The 27,978-nt window shown below is 36.7% G+C and overlaps 1 protein-coding gene across 26 annotated transcripts in view; it reads left to right on the top strand.

Annotated features, from left to right (window-relative positions):
• Nucleotides 1-27,978, top strand: part of DLG2 (discs large MAGUK scaffold protein 2) — a 964,547-nt gene that overhangs the window by 561,835 nt on the left and 374,734 nt on the right. For all 26 annotated transcript variants that reach the window (XM_032442247.1, XM_032442245.1, XM_032442250.1 and 23 more), the window contains one exon: nucleotides 23,752-23,805. In XM_032442247.1, the coding sequence (XP_032298138.1) occupies nucleotides 23,752-23,805 (54 nt within the window). The remainder of the gene's footprint in view (nucleotides 1-23,751; nucleotides 23,806-27,978) is intronic.

Raw genomic sequence — 27,978 nt, 5'->3', positions numbered from 1 at the left:
TCCTGGGACCAGTGCTCTTCAACATTTTCATCACTGACACAGATGAAGGCACCGAGTGCACCCTCAGATGACATCAAGCTGAGCGGTGCAGTCAATTATACAAACTGGGAGGAGATCTCCATAAGAGAACAACAAATACTTCTACCAATCAGACTGCTTCATGGGAAGAACCTTATTGTTAATTAAGTTTTTCCTTCCCTTCCCTTCCTTCCCTTCCTTCCCTTCCCCTTCCTTCCTTCCTTCCTTCCTTCCTTCCTTCCTTCCTTCCTTCCCTTTCTTTTTTTCCTTTTCATTTTAACATTTTCTAAAATTTGCAATGCAGATCTTCCTATAATATCCTGTCTTTTTCACCTTACAAACTACTTACTACCGAAAGAACATATAACACAGCTCCATATTTGATCTGCACTGCACTGGAGCATGACATGGAAGTGAATTTCAGTCTTCTAGTCTCTTCCAGTGAGTGACTTTTGTGGTCATATGTTGCTGTATGTTGTTTTGTGGTGTGTCCATGATGGACTGAATGATGGAAGATGCAAAAGGTCTACATTGCAGCTTGCCTGAGTTAACAGGAGTAGGAACATATAACCCTAGATGTGTCTAATATTCCACTACATTTCAATTAGATATTCAAAGATGCAAACCTTTTACAGCAACTCAAAGAGATGGCTATCACCTAGTCAAAATAAGCGAAGGGTGATGAACAACTTTTTATGGCTGTTTGCTGAGCAATGGCTAAAATTGAGAAGGAATTTTTCTCAGCTATTCAGGTATGACTTAAAGATACAAACTGAGAATTGATTTCTGTTTTGGAAGTGACTCTTTTGAAGTATTTGAAACAACTGTGAAAATCTCAGACTTCCCTAAAACAAACAAACAAACAAAAAACCCTAAAGAGTGTTCCTGGCTGCAGTAATGATGGGATTTACAGTTTGACAATTTAGCCGTGTATCCTGATGTCTGTATGTGTCTTTTGGATGAAGGATAATAAGAATATAATTGGGGAAAAAAAAGGAAACAGAAGAATTATGTCTGAAATTACTTTACATTTAAGAACTGTGTTTTCTTTGAAATAAGCCACAGATTGATACAATAGAGTTTATAAATTAGGTAACATAAGTTCACTTATATACATACATATATATAAATTATTGCGCTTAGATGAATCAACTCAATATTCACCTAATTTCAGAACCATAGAATAATAGAACAGCTTGTGTTGGAAGGGCTCACAAGGATCACGAAGCTCCAACTCCCCTACCACAGGCAGGGCCACCAACCTCCACATTTAATACTAGACCAGGCTGTCCAGGGCCCCATCCAACCTGGCCTTGAACACCTCCAGGGACAAGGCATACACAACCTCTGTGGGCAGCTGATCCAGCCCCTCACCACTTTCTCTGTAAAGAACTTCCCCCAGTCTCCAACCTAAATCTTTCTTCCTTTGACTTTTAAAACCATTTTGCCCTTATTCTGATGTTATCTACCCTTTCAAAGAGTTGAAGAAAAACCTTTCACTGTTTTGAGAGTTAAAAATGCAGGGATTAAAAAAAAAAAAAAAAAAAATAAAAGGCTTTATATATTCAAAATACAGGTTTTATAATATCTAAAATGAACATCGGAAAAACAAACATAATAATCCTTTTTGCAAATTCCATTTCTGGTATAAGCTTTCTTTTAAGTCACAGGAGGCAGTTATGAATGTAGTGCAAAATCCAATTTAGCAAAATTACATCTGGTTTGGTTTTAGCTATATTGTACTTTTAATATCACATTTTACCTTTCTGATTAAGTATTTTTGCAGGGAGAAGCAGGTTACTTCAGCAGCTAAAATTGCTCATGTAATTGGTCAAACAGAATATAAGACAAATGATTTTCATTATGCATTTAAAATGAGAGCAGGATGGATCAGTGCCATAGGTTTCCAGTAACTGGCATTGTAAAGCAGCTCTGTTGCACTTAGATAGGAAAAAAAGTTAAAACGAGGTTTCTAAGGCTCCTTCTTTGCAGTTGTTTATTTTTTGTTTGTTTGTTTGTTTGTTTTTAGTTCTGAGGAACATTTCCTCTATACCCTGTTAGTATTGTTGTGTTTGTGCTTAAAAGATTCTTTGCTATTTTGTAGAATTGTAGAATAGCTGTGGTTGGAGGAGAACTTAAAGTTGACCCAGTTCCAACCCTCTGCTCTGGGCTGGTTGCCCCCCAGAAGACCAAGCTGCACCAGGCCCATCCAACCAGGCTTTGAGTGCCTCCTGGGCTGAGGTACCACATCTCCTCTGGACATTTGTATGTTAGATTCTCCCAGTTTTCATATTGCATTCTTCTGATAGATTAGATGAGTACATGAATCATTTATCAAGGTGTGAAGAAGGTCTTAGGTCCGGTTTTCGTTTTCTTCATTCTGTGGGGTCTATCTCATGGAGGGAGAGGAAAAAAAAAAACGGAAAAAAAGAAAGTTTTGTGAAGGGAAAATGCTGTGATCTCATGGTGCCTTTGGTTAATCCACTGAAGAGTGGCAGCTGGAGGAGTGAGGTACGGGCCACTGATATGCCTGGAACTTAAAATCATTAAAAAAAAGGAGGGGGGGGAAGAGGGATGTTTCAAAGAGACCAAATTCAGGGCCCAGCTTGATGTCCCTTCTTACAGCAGTCAGCACTGGCACAAGGCTGAGAGCAGAAGCGTGTGACAAGGGATGGGAGACAGTTTGTCCCAAAAGATAGCGTACAGCTTCCTTTTTCAACTGTGGCAACACTTAAAGTGCAATTTGATATGTGCATTTTGGTTTTGACAACACAATAGCACTTAAGGGCCTCCTTTTGCTAAGTGCAGAAATGTGTATTGAGCTCTATGCTACCTCCAGGAACTCAAATAAAGCATGTTCCACTTAGGAAATAGAAAGCTGGGGGGAAATCTGTTCCATTCCTCTTTCTTTCCCTGGTGACGGCATGTCTGGGTTCCCTCAAAATCTACCCATCTTGCAGTCAAAAATACGGAATTCACCTGCTGCCAGTCAATAGCAGTTGAATTTTGTTATGCAGTCACGCAGATGTAGGCAAGCCACACTTCGGCAAAGAAGTACTAAAAATTGATATTAACTTATTAGCAAATGTTAAAAATATCACAGTGACTTCTCACTTTTTCTCTGGAGCTGATGCCAACATGCACACTACTGCATTCTCAGTGCTCTGTAAAAAAACAGCTTGCTCAAACATAAGATTAGAGGCAAGACACACCTCTAGAAAAGACATTCCTACTGTTTTAAGTTTACTTATAAACTTCTTGCAATGTTGGAGTCATAGGTCAACTCTCTTCCCCCCCTTATTATAGCAGATAATAAGCATTTATTAAAACTAACACTTTGTAGTAATGAAATATACTTCCATGTATGCAGTTGTTTTCTTAGATGGCAATCCTACTCTATCAAGATAATATTTCACTTCTGTCTCATGATTTTTTTTTTTTAATATTTACATATATATATTTAATTCTGCATCTAATAATTGAGAAATAGTAATAGTGACCATATGCATTTATTGTATATACACCCTTTACATGTTCATGTTTTATACATTTATAGATAAATGATAACATCTCATGCAGCTGTGCAAAAACTTGTGGTTCGATCACTATCAGCTTTCTTCATTAGATACCTGCATGACAGACTTACCATAACTTAGCATACTGCTACTGGTTTGAGATTTAGAAGGATCAATCCAATCCACAAAATGTGTGAATGAAATCCAGGTTCCACTTCAGCTTTTTAATACTTTTTTTCTGGGTATTTATCCTGATAATGTGCATGTATTTGTGTATGAGGTACATGAATTGTAGAATCGTGGAATCATTAAGTTTGAAAAAGACTACTAAGATCATCTAGTCTAACTATCTAGTCCAACCATCAAAATATCAAAGCTTTTATGGTAATGATATCCATTCAGTTATTGACATACTCTGTGCCCATTAATTTAATTTTTCCAAAACTGCTTTTCAGCATTGTGTGTTCAGGGTAAAACAGCAGTATCGGTGCATTTGTTATGGATAGAACTTGGCTGCAAGTCAGTACCCAGTAGTAATTGGCTCAAGATGTAGCCAAGCCAAATTTGGGGAGAGGTAAATTGGATAGGGTAAGGGGATGGCTCATCATACATTCAAGAAGTTCAATTTCTGGTAACACTTTTAGCCGGCTTTCACTGAACCCATTAATCATTGGGCATTTCTGAATATCCTTGCCAATAGGATCTTCCGCAACTCTGAAAACATTTTGAAGTTGCTATGGCCATAACATTATTATTTAGTAAGAGAGGGTCCAGAGATGGGCCATAAAGATGATCAGAGGGCTGGAGCACCTCCCTTCTGAAAACAGGCTGAGGGATCTGGGCTTTTTCAGCCTGGAAAAGGCTGTGGGGTGACCTTCTTGTAGCCTTCCAGTACCTAAAGGGAGCCTACATGACAGCAGGACAAGGTGATATGGTTTGAGTTGAAGAAGGGAAGATTTAGGTTGGATATCAGGAGGAAGCTCTTTACAGAGAGAGTGATGAGGTGCTGGAAAAGGATGCCCAGATAGGTTGTCGATGCCCTGTTCCTGGGGGTGTTCAAGGCCAGGTTGGATGAAGCCCTGGGCCCCATGTGGATGTTGGTGGCCCTGCCTGTGGCAGGGGAGCTGGAGCATGATGATTCTTGAAGTCCCCTCCAAACAAAGACATTTTGTGATTCTTTAATTTAAATAATTAATGACTTTATGGAAGTGAAATCATACAGAAATATAATGAGGGGCAGTATCAGTTTGTTGCAAGTTGACTTGATTATAGCATATTATTTATATAATGTACCGCATGTAGTTGTGTATGTAGTTAACTGAATCATGATGCGTTGAAATAATAACCGAGTCAGTTATTACTTACCCAGCCTTTGCCAGTATGAAATTGATAGCAATCTGATCACTTCTGTGAGCTTATACTTACAGAATTATGCTCTCAGATTTATGTCTGCAAAAAGCCCATCTTTTTCAGTTCTTTATTTCTTTGAGTTGTCATAGTGGTAATCTCAATGGATCTTCTGTTTATACTGAGATGCACTTAAGTCCATGGAGTCAGCACAAACTTTAAGCAGGTACATTACTCTTGAAATAATTTCTGCTGAAAATTGAGGTTATCACTCCTAGCTGTTTTGGTTTAAAGCACTGGTTTCTGTCTATCAGCTAAACTAGTCTGTGTACCAAGAAATGCAACATTACGTTAATCATACTGACAATACAGAAAAGAATGAAACAGTTCTTTGTAGTGGAAGAAAATGCAAGGTTGCAGAAATGTTTTGCTGAGTGGTCAAAAATTAAAGAGCTTTTCAGATTCATCATTCTTGGGTCCTTGTATCTTCTTCCCTTGTTGTCTCCCACTGAATGGTTGCCGTTGGCTCATTTTATGTAGTGCCCTTTCAAAACATTTTGTGGTCCTGAGAAAATTAAGGAACTGTTCTCCTTCAAACCTCTGCCCTTTTCTCTCTTCTTTACCCAGAACCCCATTACTTCTACACCACCTCATCTGTATTTTCACATTTTTGAATGGCTGCCAAAACATTAGTAGTGTTACTGGGTTTACCTTTATGCTCTTTGCCTTATTTCCAGATGTAAGTCTTTTCTTTTCTTGTGGTTCACTTGTCAGGATTTGTCCTCAGGTGATAATAACTTTAATGTAGTTTCTGCCAGTTTCTATTGCATTGCGTTACCTCACACATGAGGGTTCAGCAAAAAAAAAAAAAAAAAAAAAGAAAATGTGAAAGGAAACATAATGTCATGTCAGAAACATTTAGTGGCGGATGAGGGGTAAAGGAGCTTGTTTGTGTTTTTGGTTAATTTTTTTTTCAGTTATTTTGTTTTGTTTTGTTTTTTTGTTGGCTTTTGCTTTTTTTTTGTTTTGTTTATAATAATAATAGCAATAATTAAGCCACAAAGACAGAGGACTTCATTTTATATATATATATATTTTATAAAATAACAAGCGCTAGGAAAGGGGATCAAAGCAAAATTAATCTTGTTAATGTTTTCTCCAGACATCATTATTGCCTGATATCTGACATTTCTTAAAGCACCTCAGAAGAAACAGCTTGTGATTCTTTTGTTCTCCAAGATGTTTGCAAGTCAGGTCACTGTTCATTCCATTTCAGGAAGGGTAAAGCAGGGAGGTTAGCAAACTTTGTGTGGATTGTGCATAAAACAGATGGAGAGCTTTGCATTTTCAACTCTTTTATCTTAGAGCAGTTGTTTTTCTCTTGAGCAGGCCACGGTACACTGTTTGTTGAAGTATTAACGAATTTTCAGCTGTTTTATGCTGGGTTTTGGCTATTTATGGCTATCCCATCTTTCTGGAGGATCCGAACCTTCATATGACTTTGCTGTGTGTCAGCAGAATGGAGGTGTGGCATCAAGCCCAGTTCCCTTGCTGGAATCCTCAATGAGTCCCTGTACCAATGAGCCTGTGTATACTGATAGAACGGATGACAAGAGGAGAAAAGAAAATGATATTTTTGTTGGCAGCTTGCATTCTGATTCAATCCATTAAATGAGTTCAAAAGCCACGAAAGCCAGTCTTAATTGCTACTACAGCTGATCTTTAGCTAGTACAATAACAGTGGAAACTGTTAGCAAAGGGGAATTTCAGTTGTTCTGAAACTATTTTAAAGCAGTAGTATAGCCTCTGGTTTTTGAACTCAGATGTTAAGCCATCGTGATGTAAGAGTTTTAAACTGGAACTTAGAAATTACTATACCATTCTTATTCCCTTTTCACTAGAAATACACTAGCAACCGTGAAAGCCCTTCATTTTTAACAGCACACGCATTTCCATAACCATAAAGATCTGCATGTAGAATTGCATGGCTATATTGTTTTTACTCTTCTAATAAAAAATACTTACAGGATGAAACAGTTATCTCAGTCAATTGCTGTTAATGTATTAGAGGTTTTTAAACAATTCGTTGGAAAAGCTCCAACAAAGCTTTATAGCAGCTATTATCTATTAAAATTTATTTAAAATATTAAATATTTTAATGTATTATAGGAAGGCAGCAATCCAGCTGGATAGATGTAAAAGGGTGATGTACGGTTAAGTAATTTCTCTGCTGGAGACATAGTGGGATATTCCCAGCTGATCTGTTACACCAAATTATAAAATGTAATCTTACTGGTTGAATTATTTAACATTTACTTGATTGATAGCAGTGCTTGTTTTCATAGAAATAAATATGCATTTTAAAAGGAGTTACATGTACTTGGCATTAAGAAATCTGGAATGGTATTTTTCCTATAAAACATGATGGGTTACCTGGAACAGCTGTGCCTTTGTATACAAATTGTATAAAAATATATTTGATGTAGTTGAATCCGCATTTATGAAACTTTGATCTTTATTCATTATGACTTCTTTATTCATGTTTTGTCATTATTGTCTTCACTTGAGGTATTAGTACATGTCCCTAGTGGACTTATAAAGAAATGGAAAAGTTCTAGGTATTATATAAAACCTGTTTTTATTATGATGGAAAGTCTCCAGAAATGTGCCTTGATTGAAAGTATTGTAAATAAAAATGAGATGAGCTGGCCCCAGCTAGCAGCCAGGCAACCATATGTCCACTCCTCACCCTTCCATCACAGAACAGGGGATAAAGTAGGATGAACAGGAGTGAAAAAGCACTCAGGTCGGAAGTCAAATAAGGAAGCTGCTCACCAATAACTGTTACAAGAAAAACAGTGTGAACTTGCAGGCTCCAGTTTAATTTATTGGCAATGAACATGTGCTGCAGTTTTTGTGGGGTGAGTGCTCATTGCCATGCAGTATTTCCTGTTGTTCTGGCCCTGTTCCCTCTCTCCCTGCTCAACATTTTCTGCCCTATATTAAATGCCCAGCAAACCCAGGTCACCTCCCACAGAGGCCTAGCAATCCCCAGTGTTCAAATCCTTGCTGTGGGTACCTATTGCACAAGTGAAAACAGTAGCCTTGTGGGGCTATTCTAGCTGTAACCATTTTTCACAATAAGAGATCCGGTTTGCATCCTAAAACATAAGGGAGTAATCATTAGCTATTCGAGTTGATGAAAAATTGGCTAATTATTTATGCACCTTCTTTAAATCTTTCACTTTTTGGTGAAGCAGATGGTGCTGATGATGCTGTGAGAATATAAAAACAGCTGTTCTGGGTCAAACCAATGGTCGATTCAAGCCATTACACTAAGTGTGATGGTGGTCAGTACTGAATTTTCCCGTCAATCAGAGCAATATCTGATGGAGAAGAAAATAAGCTCTCCGTCTCCCTTCCTTCACCTCCACTCTGCAAAGCTTTCTTTTCAGAAGTCCATTTGCTAAGAAAGAAAAGAAAGCTTTTACCTCAGGATGTTCACAATATTTTGAAATATTTTGAACTTGAATTTTTCATGTTACTCCCTTTTTATAAATTATTTTTTATTTTTTTTAGCCATTTTGCTACACTTGACTTGATTTTTCAGTTAATTGAGACCCTTCTAATATTGTTTTTCAATGAACTTTGGGTATGAGTATCTGGGGTCCTAAAGTGAGATGTTACTAATTGATGAAAAGACTACGACATAGTTAAATATGTACTGTTTAAGGCCACTTGTTTCCTACCAATATCCCTAGTGCCCTGTAGGTCTCAATATCTCTCCTTTCACCTCTCTCAACAAATACTTCCTACTTCGTTTTGGAAACTGCATGTTTGAGAAAGTGAGGAAACAAGGGATATAACTGTGGATTTTTCTGGTTATTCATCTCTTATATCAGGTATTTTTATTTTATTATGGCTTCCTAGCGTCTCAGATTTGCAGTAAAGCTTTTGTTAAGGGTGACATCTTGTTCCAGAATTTATGTGTAATGCCAATATTTGTGTGAGCAGGAGGCCCACACATAAGCCATATCCTCCTCCCCAGAAGATGGTGTCTCAGTAATCCTGACTTTATGGAAATCTTCAACACTTCCATGGGCTGTGGAGTTTACTGTACGTAAAATAAATGTCTTTTCACTCATGGGTGGAAGTCCAGTTATTTCTGCAGAATGATATTGCTACCCATAAGCAGAGGGAAAATACACCTGAAAAAACAGTTAAGTTAAACAGCAGTGGAGGTCAGAATGGCATCCTTTGGGAGATGACGGCGTAGTTTTCTTGGATTTAGTCTCATTAAACAAATCTTCATAGATTGATTCCTAAATTTTGATACCAAAAAATCTTGCAGCATTTTATTTCTCACACCAGCTCTGATTTTAGTATCAATTTTCCAAATTATTCTTCTTCATATGATGGATATTTTGGCTGGGATTTAAAAGGGCGCTGAGAGTTAGGTACTTGCTGCAGCTGAGGGCTTCCATTTGTTTGTTTTGTTTATCTCCTCAGGAAAAACAGACAAACAAACAAAAAACAGCAGTGAACTGTTTAGTCCTAAGTTACAGAAAGGGAACATTTTAATTTTCATGTTTGTGTTTTCACTTCAGAATAGCAGAACAACATTTAGCTAGGCAGTTGTGCAATTATCCCAAAGTGAAACATCTGTCTCGCCTCTAATCTTGCCCTCCTATCCTTTCACTGAGGCTTTCTGATTAACTTTTTATTCTTAGGATAGCAATTTGTAACAGAGATCTAATTAAGACCTTTATGTAACACATCCAAAGTCCTCCTTTTGCAAGTCTGGCTCACCTCAGTACCCCTAATGTTGCAGCTTTCGGTATGGAGCATTCTGAAATGTCTGATATTTCAAGCTATCTCTTCTGGTTGAAAACAATTTCAGCTATTGAGAACCATGAACAAGATTCATTTCATTCTTTTGTCCCGGTAAGGAAAACTGTAACGTACCTCTGAAGTAAGACATGTTTTTAAATTGAAATTCTGAGTGTTAGGCTTCTTTCAGCAAAGGGGAATGTCTACGCTGAACCTCTCTGTTGAGCTGGATAAACTCGGAGCTATGACCTCAGGTCTTCTGGATGATTATGTTTCCTACTGTTGCATGTGTGAGTGGGAAAGAACAGACTTTAATAAAAGCTGGCAATTTCTGGGAAGAAAATTGATAGCTCTGTGTATCTGGAGTTAAAAGATGGTGCTGACATTTCTATTTTATTATTTTAAGGTTTGCTTGGAGAAAGAGATTATATTAAATATATATCTTCTGTTTTTCTGGAAAAGTATAAAATTGAAGTAAGTCTTTTAAAAGAGGAAATATTTGTTAAATGCATTAAAAATATGCAAGTGCTTACCACTGAATGACATATTCTAATATGCTGGTGTTTGCTGTGTAGAAAATAAAACAGCTAAGTTGACTGGTCTATGTTTACATAAATGTGTTAATAATTTTAATAACTTAATATTGTTGTCATGTGCACTGGAGCTATTTATTTTACCATTGGCAGTGGCAGATGCAGGGTGATGCTTTTTTTGGCTGGGTTAGGTGAGCCGGATAGAGCATGCTGTAGAGGAAAGTAAAATGCATCTTCATTTCTTCTGTGTATTTTCTTTTCATGGAAAACATGCATTTTCTGGGAAACTTCTATATAAATATACATTTATATTGTGGAAGAGATGTGTATATGAAAGCTGTATATAGGCTGGTATTAAAAAATGTTTGAATTTCTGTGTGTGATCAGAGACCCTATCTTATAATTGATGAAGACATTTCAAGCTTTGTTACAAAGCATATAGTAGCATGTAAAGGGTGGGCTGACTTTAACTTGGACTATCTTGATTTCCCCTTCTTATGTCTGCCCTAAAAAAACATCGAAAAATGGAGCCTCCTGCAGATACTGTGTTCTTCTTGCTGTAATACTTTCTATGTAATTTTTCTCCCGTTCCTTTGAAGCACACAATGTTCCCATTTCTTGTCCTCCCAATCAAACATTTATTTAGTATCAGGGTCAAGCCTGCAGCTGGGATTTTATATGTTAGCACTCAGAATTGGTGCACCTTCCTGCGAAGTTGGTTAGCTTCTGGAAAGGACAATCAGAGTAGGTGTTAATTTTCCCCAGACGTCCTATGGCGAAAGTCAGGATTTACAACAGGCTGAGAGTGGAGAAGGTGATATTTCCACCAGGCATCATGATTTACTTGGGGGAGGGGGGAGGAAGGGGGGAATGAAGAGAGGGGGGGGAATATGTTAAAATTGTTCTATTTAACTCAGACGGTTGAGTGGGTACCTAAAAATAAAGGTAGGAGGAAGCATTATCTACCCAAAGTATTCATAAGTAGAGGGCTACTTCTACTGTCTGAATGTCAATTGAATGAGATAGGTATTGTTTTTGCAGCTGATATTGAAGCACTGTTCTACAGACACAAGGGAAATGTGTTCCTAAAGCTGATTGTTTTGCAGACTGCTCTCTTGGATTTAGATGCCTGTGCTCTACATCCATCTTGCCTTAAGCAGACAGTTCCTTTCGTGTTTCTAAATTCATGCTTAATCATCTTCCTCGTGTTCTCTCCTATCACTCGATATATAGTGAATAACTTCTGTTGCTTTCTTTGTTAGTATATGTCTTCTTCATTCCTAACAGTAATCAAAGCTTGTTTTGAAAGTCCTGTCCCGGAGCTTTTCCAGTTATTAAAACAAACAAGCAAACAAACCAGTCTCCATTACATTACAGTAGAACACTCACAGGCTTTAGTATTTTCATACTATTCGTTATTAATATTATAATCATTATTGTTGTTATTTTATTATGGAACAAATCTGCCTTTTAAAGTTTAATATTCCAGTGTTTGGGAGTGGGATCATGTAAATGTATGAAATGTTGTTATGACATTTGAAATTCCTCTAATTGATTTGCAAACCCATCTTTTCGGTCTTGGTACATTGGTTATGACAGCTTTTAGGTTATATGTCTCAGTGATTGTTACATTCATTGTTCGATATGGTGACAGCGAGAGGTCAACGTTGTTTCTGTGTATCAGAAAGGCTGTTTCGTTGTGTGGATAAGTGGTTCTGAGTTATGTGTTCACACAGTAAATCCAGAGATCACATTACTCTCCTAGTCCTGCTATGGTCACTGTAATTCATTTGCAAGAATAATAGCATCTTAGACTTTTGTGTTTCACAAAGAAGAGTATGTATCTTCAAATCAGTTTGTATAGTCAAGGAATGATTGTATTTCCATAGCCTTGTGCTAATTTTTGTGACTACTTCATTATTAAGGTGCTGTGTTGTTTCTGCTACGTAAGTCACTGCTATAATTGCCCCAATTTATATATATATATATATATATATATATATATATATATATATATATATTTCTCCCTCTGTCTTTCTGTACTCAGTTCTCACCAAAACAACACTATTTAGAGGTGATAGAATGTTAAATCGTAAAGATGGGGAAAGACATCATAGGTCATTTTGCCCATATGCCAAAATGTGAGTACTGCCTACAGTATGTGTTTTAGTGCTTACGTGCTTTAGTGTTTAAGTTTATGCAAAGAGCTTTAAGGCTTCTGTCTCTCCTCAGAGAAATTATAAAATTGTTTTATGAAATTGCCATGTAGCTCTGTAGGTGTGTAAAATCTACTTGCCAGTCTTGAACTGAAAAATATTCAATTGAAAAATATTCCCATTTTAAATATATATATAAATAAACTTTGCAGAAAAACAGGAAATTTTGCTGATTTGAAGTGTTTATCATCATCATACATAACTTCAAAATTTCTTTTTTTATTTATTCTTTTTGTTTGTTTGTTTCATCTTAGAATCATAGAAACTTTCATAAATCTGTCTTACTAGCCTTGCAAATTTATTTGCAGATGCTCATCAAGGGATTGAATAGAATTGATAGAATTGAGTTCAATTTTATTTGGGATTTATAATTTTGATTTCACAAGGTGTATTTTTATAGTCCTGAATAGTCACTTTGAGGGACTGTTGGTCTTACTGTACCCTCCAGTCATGCTTGTAATTCTTGAAATTATAATGGACCCTGATGCTTTCTTTTTTAAAGTAATGATATATAGTTGAGTTCTTTTTACAACACTGTTAGTACTCATCTTGAGTTCACCCTCTTTACATAGTTTCATCACTCTGAAAACCAATGGTGCCACGTTCTGTTCATTTTGTGCTTTGAAATTTTTGCTAAATGCTATTTCTAAGAATTAAGAGTTGGACAGCAATCTTGTTTTGATACTGTCTTGTTAGCAAAATATGTAGCTTTCCTTCCCTTTTGAAAGCTCATCTGTGAAAAATAATTAGTTGCTGTTTTATGTGTCTGTTTTTATATAATACTTTAACTTTCTTTGTGTATTCAGAAAGGTTGGAAGAGACCATTAAAACCATCCAGTCCAACATTAGCCCATTCCCACCTTTTGCACTAACCATGTTCCTCAAAGCTGCATCTCTGTGGTTCTTTAACACCTTCACAGATGTTGACTCCACCACCTCCCTGTGCAGCCCATTCCAATGCCTCATCAGTCTTTTAGAGATTATTTTTTTCCTAATATCCAGCCCAAACCTCCCCTGGCACAACTTGAGCCATTCCTCATCAGTCTTTTAGAGATTATTTTTTTCCTAATATCCAGCCCAAACCTCCCCTGGCACAACTTGAGCCATTCCCTCTCATCCTATTACTAGCTACCGGGGAAGAGGCCTCTCTCTTCCTTCCACTTTCTCTTCTGTTTTCTGAGCTGCTCAGGTCAACATTTTCTTATATAATTGAGAATTCAGTTATTTTCCTTTCTCCTTCTGTTCTGGTCTCACCTCAAACACATATATATATATATGAATATATATGTGAATATAAATATTTTGAAGTTATTCATCACTCTGTGATTCTGGAACATGAAGGTACAGTCTGGGACAGCAATTAAAACTTTTCCAGAGGACATTAGGTTAGAAATTTACTTCTAGTGACATAAAAAACAAAGCCCTGATATATCCAACACAACCCAGTTTGACTTTGAGTTTTTTGCAGGTATTTAAAATCAAGTTTAACTCCAAGTTCTTCCTAATCATTGCTAAATACACATTAACTAAATGAATGCACGTGGCAAACTCTTTTTTTGTCCTGACCATATTTAACCAGGATAAAAGAGTTAATATTATAGATTTTATGGACAATAATGCCCAGACCTTTTTGAGGAAACTTCAGTGCTGAAGTACTGTCAGTGGTGGTTTTGCTCCTTTTCCTGTTTGACTTGGGAACTTTTCTGTAATTCTGAACAATCTTTCCTCTGTGTGTTTCTTACTCTCTGCCTTTGATGTAGACTTTTAGCTGTAGACCATTGTCCCTTCTGCTCTGGCCAAGCAGAGGTGACTGCTCTTTGACATCTTATCACTGTTCACCTTAGTTTGGGGCTGCCGGTTGTAGATCTCAATGCCAGTAATCAGTTCCTGGAAGGAGGTACATTATTTGAAATTTTCTTCATGGTCTGATAAACATCTTGAACAATACTGGATTAATTTTTGTATTTTACATTCAGTTTTCAAATTTTTAATTTTTTTTTCATCATCTTCATTTCCATTTAAATTTTTAGTCATTTATTTCTGCTTTGACAACAGTTATAAAATTCTCCCTGAAGCAACATATGTTTCACTCAACCTTCAGTCTGTAAAAAAGGTAGCAAAACAAGGTATGAAATAACTGCTTTATGAGCTTTGTCTACCATGATTTCAGAAGTAAACAGACATGCCATGGGTGAAGTGACCTTTGATATTTAACAGAAAAGAGGAATGTCTGTTTCGCTTTTGTTTTCCTCTGTCTGGAAGAAGTAACATCTTTGAACACATCAGGGCTGTGTCATGCACTTGTAGCAGGCATCTTCATCACACAAGATGCCTTAAAACTGAGTGCATGTTTCTTTTGTGGTTTTTTTTCATAATCTATATGTTTGCACACATGTATGTGAATGTTTTGTGTGTGTGTAGTTCTGATGTACACGCACTTTCGTCTTGATAGTGCCTGTAGAGTGTTAAAATCCCACTGCAACAAAAAAATATCTTTAGATCAGTGTGAGTAGCCTACTCATTTGTGTAATGCTGAACAGTAATACCCCTTTCACTTAGAAGAACTGTGCAACATTTTGGGATTATTTTCCTTTTCTTCTTACTCAGCTCTTCTTGAAGTTTGCACTATTTTATTTGAAAAACATTACCAGCCTATGTTTGACACGTCTAATGCTTAAATGATCTGTAGAAAAGTAGATCATTAATGTTTGACAAAATTTGTGAAAGCTCAAGAAAATGTAAGTTTTCCATTATTGGTAAGCCTGTTGATGTCATAAGCATTTGGTGTTACTTTATTTTTCTTTTCTTCTGAATTTTTAATTTCTGGATATGAAGCTAAAATGCTTAAAAGTAAAATAGAAGTCAGTTTGAAAGCCAAATATTTTTTCTATTGGTACTAAAAGATTTATATCACAAATCTGTAAGTCACAGTAATATTAAACATGAGTAAATACACACAAGAAAAGAAAGGGAAAGGGAAAGGGAAAGGGAAAGGGAAAGGGAAAGGGAAAGGGAAAGGGAAAGGGAAAGGGAAGGGAAAGGGAAAGGAAAGGGAAAGGGAAGGGAAAGGGAAGGAAAGGGAAAGGGGAAGAGGGAAGGGAAAGGGAAAGGGAAAGGGAAAGGGAAAGGGAAAGGGAAAGGAAGGAAAGGAAAGGAAAGGAAAGGAAAGGAAAGGAAAGGAAAGGAAAGGAAAGGAAAGGAAAGGAAAGGAAAGGAAAGGAAAGGAAAGGATGAAACAACACACAAAAAAATATCCCTCCTCCCATGTTTAAAAACCTGACTGTGAGTTGCTTTGCTTCCATGAACCAGCTGACTGATTCATGGCATTTTAGCCAGAAGGAAACCAAAAATAATATTGAGTAGACATATACAGGCTTAAATGTTGATTCCTGAAGCAGATTAATGTTTTCAGATGTTTCATTTTCTTTTAAAATGGTTATGAATTATATAAAATCTGAAAGAAATATATAGATCTAAAATGTCAGAGTTTTTATTACAATACGCTAATTAAAGATCATATGTAATGGATTTCTATTTTTGCTCTCAATTCCAAACTTTCCAAGTTGAGATTTAAGAAAATGGAATTGCTTGCACTGATTAGATCTGTTCTTTTCTGAAGTGATATGCTTTGACGCAGAGTTTGGAATATGTACTGAAGCACGGAAGAGATCAGATCAGAGAACAAAACAGATATCTAGGTAACAAATCAGTGCTTATGGTCCACTTTCTTTCCAAAAGCCATGAACATATTCTGAAGCATTATTTCTAAATTCAGAATTTAGGCCTAAATTTATGTTCAAAGCTAGAACAGCGGTGTAAGAGAGGTTTCGTCAATTTCTTTTGTGGCTCAGTAGAGACTGATAATGGGACTTCTGTGTGAGTCTTATTATGGCATTTGGCATCCTAGAATGAGACAGATGGATCCACTCTATCTAGTGATAGGAAGGTTATCACCTTAAAATTTAATGGGTAATAACATTTAGCTGAATGATATCTTCAATGGAAATTCAGAGGTATCATAATTATCAGTCATTGTCCACAGAGCTTTTTGCATTGACATTTCTTTGTCCTTCAGTGGATCAGATATTGGGCAAAAAGTTACTGCTATGTTAACCAATGCTAATTCAAACTGCTGGCAGTGTTGGGATAGGTGAAATTGAAACAGCTGTAAAGTAGATGCTATCTTGTCACTCCTATAGCAACCTGTGGATCCTCATACTATTAGTTTTCCCTAAGATCCAAATTATTTTGCATTTATTTAAATAATCTCACAGTTAATGCAGTTTTAAATAGGAAATCACTCCTAAATATTAAATAAAAACCAACACAAAGTCCCAGGCCCCAGAATAACACCACATTGTTTAAATGGAACTATTTACCTTTAAAAGGCTTTGTATGAGGTTACATTATATATATATAGGGAAAGCCCTCAAGGATTTCTTGAGGATTTTTTCTTCTGTTCTTGTCAGCTGCAGCCTGCAAGCAAAGCTGCTTTTGACTTCTGTTTTATGTCCCTGAGTAGAGGTAGGATTGTTGACTGAAAAGTCACTCTTTAGATGTTCAAAGGGGAACCTTATCTTTCATATTTTCTCCCTAACGAAAAGTAAATGACTTTCTCTCCTTCTTACTCTCACAGTTTGTAATTCAGTTGTAAATATGACAAAGGTTCTGTGCGTCCTGTGATCTTGATGCTGCATAGCATGCCAGAGAATTAGTGTTTTGACATTTAAATTGTCATTTAATTTTTCCTCACATAGAGTGTTTGTGTAACTATTTCTAACAGTTGTGGAAGGAAGCTTAAGAAAGCATAAAAAGAATTTAAACCGATCAAACATCAACCTCAGAAGGCTGCAAACAGCCTGAAACAGTGTTCAGAGAAATGCAGGATGCTCTTTTCATGTAAAGATACAGGAGATGCTCCACTTTGTATTACTGAAACACAAAATAATAACATTATGAAGAAAAATAGAACTGCAGTTGAATATTCCAGAGGTTGTTTTAGAAGTTGGGGCTGGTGACCTGGAAAGATGAGCCTTTAAATCTTTCTGCCAAGTCAGGTCTGTGAAAAGGATATCAACTTCTGTTCCATTTGTTTTTTAAAATGTGTTCTACCACTCAAAATTTCACCATGTCTTGGAGTTTACTTAAATATTATGCTGCAAGTAGTTATGATGATTCCTTAATAGAAAAACAAGCAATTGAGAGTTCTGACTCAAAATCAGAGCTAGGAATAAGCAGAAGTGAATACTGTGAGACTGATCATGTTTCTTTTAATGTATTCTGGTTAAGAAACAATATGCTGTATTTATTATTTATAAAGTGTGTTAGTTACCACTGACCTATGCAAGTAGTTTCATGGTATTGCGTTGAATACAGCATTGCACCGTACCAACTGTTAAAACAAGGAGTTGTGAGTAGTCCAAAGAGAATGACATTCAGTGTCAGGCCATACGTCCATAAAACTGTGAGTGCTGTAAGTAAAACCAGTCAGCCAGGACAACGCTGTCACTCATGGCAGAGGGAAAGTTCATCTCATCTGAGATACGAGTCATGTTCATATACTTGTAGACAGCTGGTAGCAGAGTAATGCTTATGAACTGGACTCTGTGCCTTTTTGTCCTCTTTATAACCACTTCAAGTGCTTCCATTTAAGTTTCTTTTAAGTTGCATGTTTGGTGGGAAAGCAGCTAGACAGTCTGACTCACTGCAAGCAGAACAATCTCATATATATTTGTGGAAGCAAAGTCTGTTGTGCTCAAGTTGTTTAAAAAAGGGGGGGAAAAAAAAAGAAAAAGAAAAAAAAACATTCTTCATTTTTTTCCCCAAAGCTATTCAAGTTTTGTCCCAACTATGCCAATCTGTCACTGCAGCTGTCAGCATGATGCCTTCTCTTCAAAGCACAGAGATGTCTCAGCTGAAAGCACTGCTTCTAGTCAAGGGCAGGAAAAAGGTCTGTTCAGTGAGCACCAGATATAAGGCTGACAGCCTGCGTAGTACACTGTCAGGATAGTATAATACTTACCTATCAGTAAGGATTAGAGCAAAAAGGAAAGTACGTGAGGAACAGGGAAAAAAAAGATCACTCAATCTACAGTCAGTAAAATTCCTTTTTATGGAAGTTGGTCTGGATTCATTTTGCAACTGAGAAACTTGGAATGTATTCGCTATGGTTTTAAAATTTGACTGGAAAATCTGGGAGCTCTCTGCAAGCTACCCATCTTAAGAGAGGGTTATCTCTTTTATGAACTAATTATTACTGATTTTAATTCATTCTGCAAGTTAGGCAATTAGACATTTAAACTTTTAAAATTACCTACGGAGAGATAGATTTAGTTCTTGTCATAGAGTAGAATCAGAATCGTTTGAGTTGGAAGGGCCTCTAAAAAGCCATCCAAGTCCTTCCTGGTAAGGGACCAGTTTGTACTGGTAAGTGGGAGCTGCCATGACCAAGGTCCAGGACTTTACACTTGGCTTTGTTGAACCTCACGCCTCTGAATGGCATCCCATCCCTCAGGAGTGTCATCCACACCACTTATCTTGGTGCCATCACCTACAAACTAATGACAGTGCACTCAGTCCTGCTTTAGATGTCATTGATGAACCAGTCCCAATACTGAGCCCTGGGGAATACCGCTTGTTACTGATCTCCATCCAGACACTGAGCCATTGGGTAACAATTGAGCCATTGGGTACAATCTTGCAACCAGTTCCTCATCCATCAAACAGTCCACCTATCAAATCCATATCTTTCCAATTTGGAGAGAAGGATGTTATGGGGGACCGTGTCAGAGGCCTTACTGAAGTCCAGATGGATGACATCAGTGGCTCTTCCTCTGTCCACTGATCAAGTTACACTATCACAAAAAGCAACAAGATTGGTCAGGCAGAACTTGCCCTTGGTGAAGTCATACTGACAGTTATCACATCCCTTTCTTCCATGTGCCTTAGCATAGCTTCCGTTGGGATCTGCACTAATAACTACTGTCAACCACTACTTTTAAAACGTAGATGGAGCTGAGCCAGTTCTGCTAGTTGGCTTTATTGCTGGGAGAAGTTAGCAGGAGAGTAATTGGGTTTCTTTTTGAAGACTGCAGAGCAGGTCAAGGGGCAAATCTAGGAATAACATTGTTATCTTTGTCTTCTAGGGTGCCATTTTTTTCTCACTTGGCCTCAAACTTAGGCAGATATTTTATTTATGTATGGTTATATAGAGTGTGACAGATCACAGTAGGCAGAGATTCTAGAATCTTTTTTTCATGCATTTGTTAATTTATACACAGTTGGAAGTATTCTTCATGAGCTGAGGGACTGCTATGTTGGTCTTCTCTGTGTTCTGCTTAACTGAAATGGTATTTGCTTTTTAAGTCAGAGTAGATAGAGACACATGATGCCAGAAAATAAGATCCTTCTAACTGACAGCTACTAAATGTCTCTTGACCTATCCCTTGAATAGCTTTGTTAGGATTACAGGACTATTTTGATCTTATTTTGTACTCCATGGTTAGTGCTATATTTGAGGTTCTCTCCAGTGATTTCAAACAGTCTTCTCACCTTTGCCTGATTAAAGCCTCCTACTTTACTTTCAGTGTGATCTACAAACAGTGCAAAACTAAAAAAATCAGCTTTGATTCCTGCACTTCTATTAAATGCAATTTTGTAGCTCAGATCAGTTTTCTTCAAATTACCATACCTTAGACAAACCAAAGGAAAGTGTATTGCAGTACCTTATTGCCTGAGGGAACTATTTGGAGCTGTATCAGGGGAGGGCTAGGGGGGTTAGGGAAAGATTCTTCATTAGAGGATGGTGGCATGGAACAGGCTGCTCAGGGCAGTGGGCATGGCCCCAAGCTTCTGGAGTTCAAGGAGCATTTTGACAACACTCTCAGACATTGGGTTTTGCTTTTGAGTGTTCCTGTGTGGAGTGTAGGGTGGGACTCTGTGATCCTTTGGGGTTCCTTCCAACTCAGGATATTCTGTGAATCTATATTGGCTGTGATTGAATGGCTGTAGTTGCTACATCCACTTGAAAATATTGCTCTGTGAATTTTCTCATGCTCATCTTTCTGATCAGGATGATTATCTCAGAAATAGAAAATTCCCTGTTTGATACCTGAAGTTTAACTTTTCCAGTCAGTGAAGAATACAGTAAACTGTGTTAAAATAAACTTTGAATGACATTCCTGCTTGTGAGTCTGTTATTTATGGGCTCTGTAGGAAGTATAGGTAGGGGAGATGATGGGGCAGGGAAGGATCACTGTATTGAAAGAAGTGGTTACATGGTCAACGTTCGGTAGGAGACGAACAAGAGAAAAATCTTGGTGGGTGTCACTGGGAAATCTTCCCAAGGCTTAAAATGGACAGAGGGATGTGATTAGAAAAAGGTAAATTGAAGACTAAATTGTTCCTTGCCATCTTTCTCAGATGAGATGATTAGCTCTGTGACTGAGGGAAAATCAGTGGTTGTCATTTGCCTTGATGTAAGCAGAGCTATCAGCACAAATTCTCAGTGAGAAAGACAGTAACAGTGTTAGGGGACAAATTATACATTGGCCAGACCACAAGATCTCAAGGTCATCATGTCAAAGTTCAGCTGGTGATCATTTACTTGTGATGAGCTGACTGAGTTGATGCTAGTACAAATACTTCTTGATTAATAACTGGGAGGAAATTCTTGACTCAGAGCATGGTGAGGCCCTGGTACAAGCTGCTCATGGAAGCTGTGTATGCCCCATCCCTGGAGGTGCTCAAGGCCAGGTTGGATGGGGGCTGGGCAGCCTGAACTGGTGGGTGTCAAGCACACCATGACAGTGGGTTAGAAACTAGATGATACTTAAGATCCCTTCCAATGACTGCTGTTCTTTGATTTTATGATTCCTCAGCATGCCAAATAGTGCTGTATGGAGGATGGCCTTGCAAGGCTATAAAAGTCTTGAAAGGAGCTGAGCATTGTGAAGAATGCTCAGGTTCTGCTAGGGTTTGTGAGTGAAAATAAAGCAGTAGATGAATTTCCAAATGAAATTCCAAGTGCTTTAAATATTTTTTTTTAAGAGTCTGTTCCTACAACAGCTATTTTCTGATTCAGAAGTCTTTTTATTTTGATTTTAGGATAATCATAGAACCATAGAATTATAGAATCACAAGGCTGGAGAGGACCTACAAGATCATCTAGTCCAACCATCCTACCTTTACCATTGCTACCACAACCACTAAATCAGATCTGGTAGTTCCTCCTCCAGATGCCTCTTAAACACTGCCAGATGACGGCGACTCCACCACTTTCCTGGACAGACATTCCAGTGTCTCACCACATTCTGAGAGAAAAAGTTTTTCCTTATGCCTAATCTTAACCTCCTCTGGTACAACTTGCGACCATTTCCTTGGGTCCTGTTTGTTTCCTGGGAGAACAAATATGGTACAGATATAAGGCTTTGTTCCTAAACTAGTTCAGATGCAGTCAGTTATGATATGGGAGTCATTTGGTAAATGATTTCTGAAAGATGTTTGCTATTTCAATATGGACTGTTTTTTAAAGCAGTGTACAGGTTGCAAACTTTGTTTATGTATGTTACTAGAGGTTTTAACTGTATATAACAAGAAGATCAAATCAATGAAATAAAAGATTTGGTAAAGACAGTAGAATATTATTAAAAATAATCTCTTTTTCCTTTTGGAAAGATATCATTCTTATATTAAGCTCAATAATCATATAAGGTGAAATGACAATAAAGTAATCTTTTGTTTAACCTTCAGTGATAACAGTGTTATAAATCTTTACATATGCCTAAAGATACAAATAGTATAACCAAATGACCTTCAACTTTTATTTATTTCATTGTGTCCTGTGTTATGGGGCACAATGAGAATAAATGTGTTTGTGTATAAAACATCTTTTTCAGATACTAAGTATTTATATAGGAGGATGCCCCCTCCATGGAAGCATTCACGGTCAGGCTGGATGAGGCTGTGAGAAACCTGGTCTAGAGTGAGGTGTCCCTGCCATGAGCAGGGGGTTGGAACTACATGATCTTAAGGCTCCCTTCCAAGCCAAACCATACTAGGATTCTATGATTATATGACACTGAATTACATGTTATGGTGATAGCTGATAAATGGCATGATATATAAAGACTTTATCTATTTCATTTTCAGTTTTTGTTACACAGCTGTATAGAAATAATGACATTAATTAATCATCAGTAGATGTTGAGCAATAATGTACAATTTCTTTGAACACAGAGTTATGTTACAATAACTACATAAAAAATTGGAAAGAACCTGTGATACTCTCAAAGCATTTGAATCACTGCACTAATTAATGAGACATTCTTAATTGGGGTTATGTTGCTTAGGTTTTGAATTCCTGCCATGAATATTTGACGATAGAAATATGATCAGTGTTTTCAGTAGTGCTGTACTCATCCCTGCCATACAGAAAGAGATTCTGTATTCTGTGCAGTTTTAAAGTACTTGCAGTTATTCATCAACTAAAATACAAAATAGATAGATAAATACTTATAAAACTAATACATACTAATTTACTTACAGCTCTCTAATCCACAGTATCTGAGCAAGGGTTATGTGGCTGCGTCAGATCAGAGCTAGGCCACCACCAAACCACAGTACGGGAAAGGGATGAGATTAGGGCATTTCAGGTGGATGTAAAGCAGCACTGATATGGGTTGCATCAGTGAGCTAAGGATCAGGTTGGACAGCTTTACAGCTCCACAAAACTTTTAGAACCAGGTCTATATTTGCAGCTCAGCATCCACTGAGTGCACATGAAGTTTGCAAGATATATAGCTTCGATTAAAAAATCTCATTATATATATGCATATATATATGAAAATTACATAGTTATATAATACAAATAAGTAATAGCTTAAATGTTTTACAGTGCAGAATTAACTGATTATTGTGGTTTTGCTTGAGCATAAAAAGTGGGCATGTGAGGTAAGTGTAATAAAAGCCTCACCTCCACGTCTGATTAAATCATAAGTTGAATACATCATGTTTCCTACAGAAAGTGAATGACTATTTACTATACATTCTGTTTTTGATTCAAAGCCTATTGAACTTGAAAAGAGAGTGATCTGTGATTAGTAGATTGAGAATCTAGTTATTTCATCCTTAACTGATTGAATGGTACCCAAAGTTATGTGCTGTTATATGATGTGAGATCAATGAGAAGATAAGTTCTTATGCTTTTAATTTAGTATGACACTGTGGGCATTTCAATATTAAGAATTTTCAGAGTTTTACAATTTTTCTTTTTTTTTTTTTTTTTTCTTTCAGGCAAGCCCTGCCCCTATAATTGTCAACACAGACACCTTGGACACAATCCCTTATGTAAGTATTAATTTTGTATAGTGTGTACATTTTTTAAATTACTTTCCTGCATAAATTTTGCTTAGCATTGGGTGGAAATTATAAACATCCTACAATTAATTTTCTTTTACAGGTGCATTGCTAATTTGTTTCTAGAAGAAGAAATCAGTAATAAAAAAGTCAGGTGATTTAGAGCACAATTACATACACATAATTCGAAATTCTAACTTCAAGACAAAAACTGTAATTTACTAAAACCAACCTTTCTTTGCAGAAAAGGGGTGATTTCATTTTTTCCTCCTTGCTAGTAAAATGAATCAGGACTATTTACTTGGTAGAGCATCATACATTCATATTAAGATTCTGGAGATTATGGATTCACAGTACAATATTAAAAGGGTGCAAACTGCTCTTCCCATTCCTGTCTGTATTTCTTTTGTAATTGATAGCTGTACATGGCAACAGCAGAAGCAAGATGGCTCCATGTTTACTTATTAATGTCTTTTCATTCAATGGCTTCTAGGGAAAAAAAAAAAAAAAAAAAAGGAAAAAAAAAGGAAAAAAAAGGGAAAGAAAAAAAAGGGAAAAAAAAAGGAAAAAAAAAAGGAAAGAAAAAAAAAGGGAAAAAAAGAAAGAAAGAAAGAAAGAAAGAAAGAAAGAAAGAAAGAAAGAAAGAAAGAAAGAAAGAAAGAAAGAAAGAAAGAAAGAAAGAAAGTAATTTTGCCCTAAAATAAATGCATGCTTTTACTAAAGTAAAAAGTACTACTAAAAATAATGTATATATTTTTTTACATTTATTTGATAACACTTCCATTTTCAACTTCAAAAGCAACCACAATTGATGGTTAAGTACATACTGATACATAACAAAATGAATATGTAATAAGAAGGCTGAATACAAGAAGAACAAGTAGTATGAAGCTAGCCAGCCAATGTATGATTATTCTTCTTGTATACCTTTAGTGATCATTCCAAAGCTCCTAATTAATATCTCCCAGCTGTCAAGTGTCCATATCTGTTTCTTAAATTTTCAGTGCATAAACTTAATTATTTACCCACATATGAGATTATTTTGCTGGTTTCTGTCTTGTAGAAGGCTACTGATGAGGAAGTTTAACAGGAGGTATCCTTGTGAGCTTTTTTTTGTTTCTGACAATTTATGAAACTTAGAAATTATTGTGCAGAACACATACAGAGATCATAGCCAAGAGCAAATTAGAAGAATAACAATACTGTAAAATGAAAGAGCACCAAATTCCTTGTTGGTAATATCAACCATTGGGAAGAGTGGAAGAGTGAAATATAATTTCTTTTCTTCGTTTGTATTAAACTTTCTTAAACAGCTTCCTAGATTCAGTTTTCCTTCCTAACATCAGAACCATCTGTTGTGGTCTCATTTCCAATAGGTCTGTCTTTACTTCAGTTTAATGAGACGCTTTAGACTTACTGTTCTCTATGGTCCATCAAGAGGCACACTGTGAGCCTCAGTTCTCATTTCCAGGTCTGGAGCTGTGCCCAGAACAGTCCACAGTTACAGCGTTAGAATTCCTAAATACAGATGCAATTACACTAGTGACAAGATGTTCAATCAGTATGATTTATTCCCTCAACAGAGTTTATCAGTACTTATGCAGTTTTATATTGCTTTTATACTAGCATCCCTTTTTCTTAAAAAAAAAACAAAACAACAACAACAACAAAAAAAAAACAAACAAAAAACCCTAACACCAAAAAAGCACGTACACACACAGAAGTCCAATAAAATGACAAAACACATCCAAGAGAAATATTGACAGCAGACTGGAAAGTGCCTGTGCATTGTTTCAGTCTCCAACACATGATGTGATCTAGATAAATAAAAGCAAGGTGCTTGTGGTTAAAAATAGACAATTCTGAGTTGGTTACCTTCTTGTATGGAAGAATTATGTCCCTTAGGAATGGAACACAACAGCACTACTAAAGAGGAACTAGACAATAATAAATGCCAAGGTGAAGCCTGTTTGCTGAGGCTACAAGTGAGGACGTGTGGGTTTTGCTTTATGAGTAAGCAATTCATTCTCATTAGGATTTGAATGCTTGAACATTCTTCAGAATGAGAAAGACTGACAAACATATAGACAAATGACCTCTTCCCCCAGCCTCGTATTTGGGAAAGTGGTTTGGGACTCCCAGATACATGGGAAATGAATGCCATAACCACAAACATTCCTCCCTGTCCTACTCCTTTCACTGAGCATTTATTGTTGAGTGTAATGTCATATAGTTTAGGATATTATTTTGGTCAGTTTGAGTCAACTGTCTTGGCTGTGTTTCCCCTCCTGGCACTTTTTCTACCCCATTTTAATCACTGCAAGATAGAAATTGAAGAGTGAGAAAAAGGGAAATCTTTGATGATGTGCAAGCTCTGTCCAGCAATACCAAAAACACTGGCATCTTGTCGGAGTCATACCGTCATATGGACTGCTCTAAAGAAAACTCCATCCTGGTTAGACACAAAATAGCCTATAGGACCATGTAGGTGTTACTGAGGTTTGTCTCTTTCTTAGATATTTCAGAATGCAGAGGAAAATCCAAAACTTCTTGAGCTCAGTGTATAATAATCCAGCTATGGTTATATCATTTATCTTGCAGGAAATAGCATTTGGCAGAAACACTGCAAAATGCATTTGGGATTGGTTTGTGGTTTTTGTTGTTGTTGTTGTTTTTATTGGTTTCATTTTTGTTTCCATACAGGTCAGATAGGGAGATAAGAGAAAGATGAACTTAATTATTAATTTGAAATTTGAATAGGAGTTGAGCACGTGCCTTTTAGCACTGTCAGGACTTACAGATGTACCTGGAAGAAAACTGTGAATGACCAAGAACATCTCTTGTGAATATGTAACTAGTCTGAGTGGATTAGTTATCTGGTTAATAAAGTATCAGAAAGTTATCATTCTTTTTTAATTATCATGAGATCTCTCCTTTAGCAATCCTAGGGAGCAAATTATTTTACAGATTAGAGAAACTAAGTGTAATTACAACATCTCCAGTGCTCGCTGCATCCATAAGCAGACAATGGTTGTCAGTCCTCTCTCATAATAGAACTGTCCAACACTCCCTGGGGGTTGGAATCATTTTAGAGTTGTGATATTCAGCTCCTGTTGTCATGCCTCAGAGTGTGCTTGGAGTCTAGCAAGCCTCTTGTTGGATGAAAACACAGAAATTTTTAGCTCTGAAGACTTCCACCACACTTCCTATGTCCACATTCTTTTTCTCATATCCTGTCTTTCTTTACTCTTGATTGATTGACCTCTAATTCTCTCTGTGCAATACATATTCCACAAATCTGAGTAATTCTAAGCAACTTGTTTAACAAAATTTAAAAGTGTGTCAAAAATGAAGGCCAGGTTGGATGCATCTGTGGGCAGCCTGATCTAGTGGGAGGTGTCTCACCCATGGCAGAGAGGTGGAATGAATGTGTCTTTAACATCCCTTCTAACCCACAATAACCTGTGATTTTAAGATGTGCAAGTATTGCATACTATGGAAGTGTTGGCATACTAGTTTTTGATTGCTGACTGAGAGCTTAATTAAGATGCTTTTCATGAAACTTCTCTAACACTACCTACTTTTTTTTTTCTTTTTTTTTTTTTTTTGCCAAAAAATGAGCTGTTTTCTTCAGCCTATTTCAAAAGTTTTATCGAAACTACATATAGTTTTCCCTTTGTCAGATCTGTTTTGTTTGCTGTTTTTTTTCTATAGTAACTGTTGTTTCCAATGTACTTAACAAAGTAAACATGAAACACTGGAATAAGCGTGAATTTTCAAATTTTGTTAAATAGATTGGTCTATTTTACTTTACCATTATTAGCCACAGCTGATAACCTGGTAGATCACTTAGTAAGGTAAGGCAAGTTTCAGTTTTTTATATACCAAATGGAGATTACTCATGATTCCTCTTAGCTCTGGACTCAGCAGCTCAAAAAACTTTCCCCATTTCCTTTTTTGCCATGCATGTCCGGTCCTTTTCCACTTCAGTGAACACACTGATATTCTCCAAGAATTCCTGAGTGTTATCAGTGAGAAAAGGGTGTAACTGAAATGCTTAGTATTCACAATGCATTTTCAAATGTAACATTTCCAGTGGTCCACTAAAAATAAATTTCAGTTTTGCTGTTGGCATATAACTGGTATATGGCGTGATTTGTCTCA

This window comes from Coturnix japonica, chromosome 1 (assembly GCF_001577835.2).
Source record: "Coturnix japonica isolate 7356 chromosome 1, Coturnix japonica 2.1, whole genome shotgun sequence".
NCBI classification, from domain to species: domain Eukaryota; kingdom Metazoa; phylum Chordata; class Aves; order Galliformes; family Phasianidae; genus Coturnix; species Coturnix japonica.
This window is presented reverse-complemented; position numbering and strand designations above follow the sequence as displayed.